This window comes from Nanorana parkeri, unplaced genomic scaffold, assembly GCF_000935625.1.
Source record: "Nanorana parkeri isolate BGI_ZX_2015 unplaced genomic scaffold, ASM93562v1 scaffold85, whole genome shotgun sequence".
Classification (NCBI taxonomy): Eukaryota; Metazoa; Chordata; class Amphibia; order Anura; family Dicroglossidae; genus Nanorana; species Nanorana parkeri.
Genome location: NW_017306353.1, coordinates 248,773 through 257,657, shown reverse-complemented (window position 1 = coordinate 257,657; position 8,885 = coordinate 248,773). Strand labels below are relative to the sequence as shown.

Sequence of the window (8,885 nt, the reverse complement as noted above, 5' to 3'; positions counted from 1 at the left end):
GGGGGCTTCTTATTTTATGTGTGAGGGGGCAGGGAACAGGGGGGAGAGGGTAATATTTTATGTGTGGGGGTGCATGGAACAGGGCGGAGAGTGTATTATTTTATATGTGGGGGCAGGGACCTTTATGGTAATATTGTTAAAGTTGTTAATATTTATTTTTGTAACTTTATTTTGCATAAAACATCTAACAGTGTTTTCAGGGGTGTGTTCAGGGGTGGAGTTAAGGGCAGGGTAGGGGTTAGGTGGGCAACTGGAGGTAAGTAACTCTTAAAGCCTGGCTAGTAGCTCAGGACTTGAAATTTTGACCCCTGCTCTAACACAAGGGTGGGCAACTTTGGCCCTCCACCTGTTGTGGAACTACAGGTCCCATGAGGCATTACAAGACTGACAGTTACAGGCATAACTTCCAGAGGCAAAGGCATATTGGGATTTGTAGTTAAAGCACAGTTGGAAGGCTGGAGTTGCCCACCCCTGCTCTAACATTTTAAATGGCAGGCTAAAGCCCACTATCAGCTGACAGCTGAGCCGCACCACAGCTGTGAAGGATACAGAATATTCCTGGGATCCAACCCAGTCAGGGCCGGATTAATCATTAGGCAGAGTAGGCACGTGCCTACAGGCACCCTCCACAGAAGGACGTTGTGCAGGCACTTACTATGCCTAAATCCCAGTGCTGTGTCAAGATACAACACCGGCAATAGCAAAGAGTGTACATTCTGCACAAAATGCACCCTCCTGCTTCAAGACTAGCTGCTGGGGAAAGAACCACAGCGCTGTGTAAAGCTACCCTGTAAAATGCATTTAGGGCAGCCTTACACAACACTTCTCTGCATATGCAAAAGATGGCTGGTCCCACAGCAGGTAAGGGAGCCGGCTCAGGCTGAACAGATTTCCATTAGTGCCTACAGGCACCCGAAATAGAAATCCGGCCCTCACCCCTAACTGCCTAAGTAAGACCAGAGCCAGCCCTGTCTGTGCTCCCCTCGGCCTGTAGCTCCAGCGAGCATTGATGGAGTAGAGAAGGAGAATCCCTACAGGGGGAATTGACTGACAGTCACTACTCTCTGCTGGGAGCCGAGACCAAGAGCTGATCAGCAGTCACATGATCGGTCAGCTCTCCATCTTGGAGTTGGCGTGGGACCGCTGCAGTTACACGCTAGCTCTAAGCATGGGTAGCATGTGTTATACTCTCCCCATACGTCTCCTTTAAGGTTAATCAATTTGATTGTTAGGTGACAGTAAACCTACCACCCTGTCATTAGATTAGTGGTTTGTTTAGACTCCTGAGAAGGGCAGCAGCTGACGTGCCATTGATCTCCATTTTATGAGCCAGTATGATTAGCCATTGCCAGATTGCTGGGTAGTACAGCAGATGTTTATTCTGAGAGAACCGGTGCCAAACTTCTGAAATGTGTGATTGAAAGTGTAACTGCACCTTTGTAACTACAGCCCCCAATCTTCCAGTCCACTGGCCCTGATCCAGCGAGATATCGCTCATTAGATTGCACAAATTCTTCCTGGCTACACATGTGCTCCCAGTCATTCCTATGGAGAGTCAGTCTGGAGTGCAAGCTGTGACTCAGAGGTCCATAGGAATGAATGGGAGGGTAGAGCGCATCCACGGGCCTAGCCAGGGAGAATTTGACAAGCACCTGTGCGTTCTAGTGAGTAATATGTCGCATGATCGAGGACAGATAACTATAAAACAGCGAAGGGGACCCCTCACCCCAAAGCTGCAGTTACACTGTAAAGGCCAGCCAGTTTAAAATCAGCTAGATAAATTCCAGGAGCATCAAAACAGAATGGGGGGAATTTATCAAAACTGGAGCCGACAAAATCAGGAGCAGTCGCCCAGGGCAACCAATCAGCTTTTCTCTTTACTTTGTTCAGTTAAGATTTGGAAATGTAAAAGAGAAGCTGATTGGTTGCCGTGCACATCTGCTCCAGATTTTGTCTGCTCCAGTTTTTATAAAATCCCCTCAGTGTAAACAAAAGTCTTACAGTGCGTTATGCTTAGAAAACTCTGTCCCTCGCCAGCATGCTGTAGAGCAGACCTTTTTTTTTTATTTGAAGCAAGCTTAAAAAGTCTGAAAAATCTTGTGGCACCCCTGTTTAAAATGTAAGGGGGGACCCCATGCAAAAGTGGGGGTCATCCCTTCAAATCAGGAGACCCCTTCAATCAAAGATCTACCATCATAAAATGTTGAGGCACCCCTGAGGAAGCCAGAAGGCACCCTGGTTGAGAAAGGCTGCAGTAGAGAAGGAACTTTTCTCTTTGTGTTGAAGCAGTGGTCTCACTGTAGAGGTCCTATCCTCCCCCTGGTAAGTCAGACGAGTCAGTCCGCAAAGCTCATGCTCCTCACTGATTGAAGAGCTATAGGTCTGACTCTAAGGGGGGGCATTTTGAACCTTTGCAGGGAGACCATTGCTTCTGCACAGAGACCAAGGGTCCTTCTCTGCAGCAGGCTGGCTGAACTGTAAGTCATTGAACGTCTTTTGTTTTGATGCAACTTTAATGTAGTTAGATGATTTAAACTGATGGTCCAATTGGGCTTTAAGGGCTTGTTCACACCAGCCACAGTGCGTTCCGGCCTGACTGGGGCCGGAACGCACTGGATCGCAGCATTGCGGCCGCCTCACTTTGTTGAGGGGCAGGAGGGTGTGTGGCGGTGCATTACAGTCAATGGCACCGCAGCCACGCCCTCCAGCCGCAATGCGATCGCCCGCACCTGAACGCATGGCATATCAGTGCCTGCGTTCCGGTTCCGTGCAGTCAGAAAAAAATAGTGCTTGCAGCATTTTTTTCTGACTAAACCAGAACACAGGCACTGATATGCCACACGCTCCAGTGCGGGCGATCGCATTGCGGCTGGAGGGCGTGGCTGCGGTGCCATTGACTTCAATGCACCGCCACGCCCCCTCCTGCCCCGAAACAAAGTGAGCCGGCCGCAATGTGATCCATTGTTTTCTGGTCCCAATGGTGCCGGAACGGACTGCGGCTGGTGTGAACGAGCCGTAACTGCTCCTGGTTAAGAAGCCGTACAGCATGTACAAAGTAGTCTAGAGCTCCACCTACTGGAGCTCTGAGCTACTGTTCACATCTTTTCAAAATTTCATATTTAACGGTCTTAAAAAAAAAAAAAAATATTTAGTAAATGATTATTTCGCGAGTCCTGACCATTATAAATAAAGAATAGAGTACAAAACCCACTGCGTTCTGTTAAAAGTGAACGTTTTACCTGCAGGCGGAACTATAACCTATATGTATTGCATTTAACTTTTTAGAGAATATCTCACGTTTTACTTAAAGAACTCCAGGATTTTTAAAAAGTAACCCTTGCAGTGGAGCTACCCTTGGACTGCAAGGGTTAAATGCTCCAAAATAAAGAAGATGCACTCACCTGATCCTCTGTCCCACGGCAGTGACCGGTCACCTCTCTGTCCCTCCACTCCAGCTGTGGTATGCCCCTTGGCGTCTTCACGTCTAATAGACTTGTATTAGAAGACATCACAGGTCCTTAGACTGCTGGAACCCAGGCAAGAAGAGGCTGAGGAGATCGGTCTAGCAGCCAGGTGGGAATCGAGGATCGGATGAGTATATCTTCATTATTTGAGCCTCCTAGACCAAAATGAGCACTTAACCCTTGCAGTACAGCGGTAGCCTCATTGCCAGGGTAAGTTTCTTTTTAAAATCCCCAAGTTCTTTTTTAATGGACACCTTCAACAAAAAACAGCTTTTTGTGGTCTCTCCACCATCACCATCAAACATCTAAAACGATTTTTTTTTTGTAGAGTGCACATCCATTTCGTGCTGTAATTTTCAGCTCACATTTCCAGATAAATTGGCTTCTTACCACTCTGTATTTATGAAGCAGATGATGGCCTATTGTCCTCAAGGAGATGGATAGCAAAGTAATAGGTTTGCAAGGAGAGTGATTGCGCAACGAGATAGGACAGAATGTCTGGCCTGATAACAAGGCCCATTACTTACCCAGCCCCAGTTTCTGCAGCTCACAATAAGATTTGGCCACTTCGTCTTGCATGGCTTCCAGCATCAGCAGCGTACGGTAATGTTGCCAGTGAGCCGGACCTTTAGAGACCGGAGAAATGTCAGATTTGGATCCGTCATCAAACTATGACCCTTCACAAATATTAAAAGGATTATTACAATATGCTTCCTGCACGCGATCCTATAAGAAGACGCCCCAGTGTTCTTCTTGGCGATCAATAAAGAAAGCTGGCATTAAATCTTACAACAAGAAAGCAAGTGTATATTCGGCATGATCCCCCTCGCCCCCCACACATGATTCTTTATCAACCCTTCGCCAAAAATGGTATGGGAAAAAAATGGTACAATCGGAACAAAACATATTGATGTTATTGCGGTAACATGCCATAAAATGCGCATTATGGTAACATTCGGCACTTTGTGTAGTGCCAATAATGACATGCCGGAAACCTGAGGGCGCGCTGTGAGTGCAGAGTCTCATGGACCCACACCCTGAGGTTGGCATTATCTCAGCTCCCTGTCACCCCAATACCCAAAAAAACATCAATGGACCCTACCGACCTCAACAATCTCAGACCAATCTCCTTACTCCCATTCACCCCTAAACTCATAGAACGCCTCATCTACAGCCGCCTGAGCCGCCACCTCACTAACAACCTTCTCGATCCCTTACAGTCCGGCTTTAGCCCCCAACACTCCATTGAAACCGCCATCCCAAAAAACTCACTAATGACTTACTAACAGCTAAAAACAATGGCCACCACTCCTTACTCTGGCTTCCAATAGTCCAAAGGATAAAATTCAAAATATTAACAACCACTTACAAAGCCATCCACAACTCTGCCCCTGGCTATACCTCAAACGTGGTCTCAAAGTATCACCTTAACCGTCCCCTCCGCTCTTCAAAAGACCTTCTGCTTTCCAGCTCCCTCATCAACTCCTCCCATGCTCGCCTCCGGGACTTCACTAGAGTCTCTCCCATCCTATGGAACTCTCTACCCCAACTTACGGTAATGTTGCCAGTGAGCCGGACCTTTAGAGACCGGAGAAATGTCAGATTTGGATCCGTCATCAAACTATGACCCTTCACAAATATTAAAAGGATTATTACAATATGCTTCCTGCACGCGATCCTATAAGAAGACGCCCCAGTGTTCTTCTTGGCGATCAATAAAGAAAGCTGGCATTAAATCTTACAACAAGAAAGCAAGTGTATATTCGGCATGATCCCCCTCGCCCCCCACACATGATTCTTTATCAACCCTTCGCCAAAAATGGTATGGGAAAAAAATGGTACAATCGGAACAAAACATATTGATGTTATTGCGGTAACATGCCATAAAATGCGCATTATGGTAACATTCGGCACTTTGTGTAGTGCCAATAATGACATGCCGGAAACCTGAGGGCGCGCTGTGAGTGCAGAGTCTCATGGACCCACACCCTGAGGTTGGCATTATCTCAGCTCCCTGTCACCCCAATACCCAAAAAAACATCAATGGACCCTACCGACCTCAACAATCTCAGACCAATCTCCTTACTCCCATTCACCCCTAAACTCATAGAACGCCTCATCTACAGCCGCCTGAGCCGCCACCTCACTAACAACCTTCTCGATCCCTTACAGTCCGGCTTTAGCCCCCAACACTCCATTGAAACCGCCATCCCAAAAAACTCACTAATGACTTACTAACAGCTAAAAACAATGGCCACCACTACTTACTCTGGCTTCCAATAGTCCAAAGGATAAAATTCAAAATATTAACAACCACTTACAAAGCCATCCACAACTCTGCCCCTGGCTATACCTCAAACGTGGTCTCAAAGTATCACCTTAACCGTCCCCTCCGCTCTTCAAAAGACCTTCTGCTTTCCAGCTCCCTCATCAACTCCTCCCATGCTCGCCTCCGGGACTTCACTAGAGTCTCTCCCATCCTATGGAACTCTCTACCCCAACATGTCCGTCTGTCTCCCACTCTGACTGCCTTTAGGCGATCCCTTAAGACTTATCTCTTCAGGGAAGCCTATCCCACCTCAACCTAACCACTCAACCATCATGTTCTCAAAGAATTCATCCCCACACAGTTACCTCCTCATGTATCACTTGCCCCTCCCTTTTAGATTGTAAGCCCTCACGGGCAGGGCCCTCCTTACCATCTTGTCTTGAATTGTATTATGATTGTAATGTCTTCCTTATATTGTAAAGCGCTGCACAAACTGTTGGCGCTATATAAATCCTGTATTATAATAATGATGCAGAGAGCAGCGCTGATATCATCAAGTCAATGCTGCTGTCTGCATCTCTGTGGATCGCCCACTGCCAGGGAAGAGGTGAAGGGGACCCTACATGTCATGAGACTGGCCTGAAGACTAAGTGAACCCGGAAAAAAATGGTAGAGAAACAAGAATAAAATACTGCCTCTGGTGGATGGGGGAGATAGTGAAGGGCCTGGAGTTGGGTTTAAGTGACCTGGACTACAAACAAGCAGGAAAAACAGGCCCCCAGATTACGGGTAAAGGAAATGATGTGGCCCCCTGTGCTCCAGCAATGTTTGAATGGAAGATTGAAGTGCTGAGTGGATAGCTGTGCTCCCTGTATGCTCTTCAAAGGTTTACTTACCATACTGTATCTATGAAGGAGCTACACTTTTTATCTAGGAACGGACTTCTCCAGAAAAAAGGGGGAAGATGTTCTGCAGTGCAGAGAGAACTAGGATTAATGTAACAGATATTTATTCATCTATAGTTTATTCACCGCCTGGTGGGCTGCTGATGCACATTGCAGGAGTGTTATGGGTTGCTGGTGGTGCACGTTCTTGCGGGGGCGATGTGCACATTGAGCTCTGGCTCTGAATATGGCTGGCTCACTGACGTCACTGGTTGCCAGGAGCTGGGCGGTACGCCGGCCAGTGTCCCAGGTTGCTGAGAGCTGGGCAGGGAGATGTGTATCTGCCAAGCAAAACACATCCTTTGCAGAAGACGTGTATCCAAACCTCTGTCATTGTCCTTAGTGGTGAGACAAGTTGTTTTACATGCTAGTTTGTGAGTGTGCCATGATGCCTTTCTACTGATGTGTATCTGCCAGACGCGCCCAACATGACCCAAAGAGATGCCGCCCGAGGCAACAGCCTCAGGCTGTGTCATTACAGGGAGGACCCCGACGGCCAGCACAGGCAGAGAGCACACAGAGTCATCAATTCCGAACCCTGGAGTTGAGTTTTAATCTCCTGAACTACAACCAAGCAGGAAAAACAAGTTCTCAGATTACCGATAAAAGGAATGGTGTGGCCTTCTGCAATATAGCAACGTTTGCATGGAAGACTGAAGTGCTGAGCGGATAGCCTGTGCTCCCTGTATGCTTACTTACCATACAGCGTCTATGAAGGAGCTACGTTGTTTATCTAGGACAGGACTCCAAAACACTTTCCACTCTCCTCTTCTCTATAAGGTGGGGAGAGGTGTTCTGTAGTCCACAGAGATAACTGGGAACAATGTAACTGATAACGGTCAGAGAACACAGGAATTTGTTAGCTCAGAACCCCGGAGTTGGGTTTTTATCTCCGGAACTACAAACAGGAAAAATAAAACCAGGGTCTTAGAATGCGATAAAAGGAATGGCGTGGCCTACTGCACTCCAGCAACGCTTGGATGGAAGACTGACGTAATGAGCAGATAGCCTGTGCTCCCTGTATGCTTTCCAAGGCTTCATTTTCAATATTCATTGGAGCGTGATGAAATAAAAAACACTCACACATCAATCCTGATCGCGTTAATAAAAATGTAAAGAATGGCTTAATGAGATCACATTCATTTTCCAGCCGTGTAGCTTCAGGACACGAATACGAGCACAAGAGCGATCGCCGGCGTCTCCTGCCATCTGCTCTACGGCCAGCGCTCGAAGGGTTAAGTACTTTGTGTCTGATGCAACCTGATGGAACCTCAGATGGGGCTAGGATTGAGGTGGGACGAGCAGCGTGAGTCACGCCATTTCTCTAATGCCACGGCACAAAATGAATCCGCTGCACGCTCGAGAATAAAAAGCGAAACTTGTAAAAACCAGCCAAGCGGCGGTCACGGTGACACACGCCGAGAGCCGGGAAATATATAGCAAGGAACAAGAACATTGAATAGTCTAAAATGTCCTGTAACTCAGGCCCTCGGATATTGAGCCACTCGGCAGGTCCCTGAGCAAGGAAAAAGGAATGCTGGCTTTGTTCAAATAATCCAATGAATGCTGCACGAGCTATTTTGTAATGTATTGCTTTTCCAAAATTACCTTTTCATGTTGGGCCGGGGCCAGTCACGAGTTTCTAGAACTGCCAAAAAAAAAAAAAGCTTTCTTCCCTGTAGCTATGGTATAGTGTTCAGCATGTAGCCAACATGTTCCCCTGAACCCCGCTTTTCCTGTAACTGGCTCACTGCCTCTCCCAGCTTGAGGTCTGCCTATTATATGGCTTATGGCAGCGTTTCTTCGATCAGAGCACCCTTTAAAAGTATGTAAAATTTCAAGACACCCCAGTCTGAAATGAAAAGGGGGTCAATGTAAAAAAAAACAATGTGTGGCCCCTCCAAAATCCATACCAGGTCCTGATCTGAGATAAGGGTCTGATATGGATTTTAAGAGGGGACTTCATGCACAAAATGGTGTTCTCCTCGTCATATCAGAGCCCCCCTTTCACACTAGAATCCCCCTTTAACATCAGAGGTCCCCTTAGCATTAGAGTCTCCCCACTTGTTGTTCAGCCTCATTCCACTCCACTCCCTTTCCTGCACTGAAATCTAATGATCCTGGAATGCATCTGCTGGTGATCCTGGAACACCCTTCTAGTTGCCAGTACTAAGATGTTTCTCACAGTCATCAGATTTAACCCTGCCT

General features: G+C 47.1%; 1 protein-coding gene across 1 annotated transcript in view; it reads right to left on the bottom strand.

Annotated features, from left to right (window-relative positions):
* The window catches only part of CUNH16orf59 (chromosome unknown C16orf59 homolog), a 48,264-nt gene that overhangs the window by 11,577 nt on the left and 27,802 nt on the right, over window positions 1–8,885 (bottom strand). Inside the window, exon 13 of the mRNA XM_018552333.1 lies at window positions 3,992–4,090. Coding sequence (XP_018407835.1) covers window positions 3,992–4,090 — 99 coding nt within the window. The remainder of the gene's footprint in view (window positions 1–3,991; window positions 4,091–8,885) is intronic.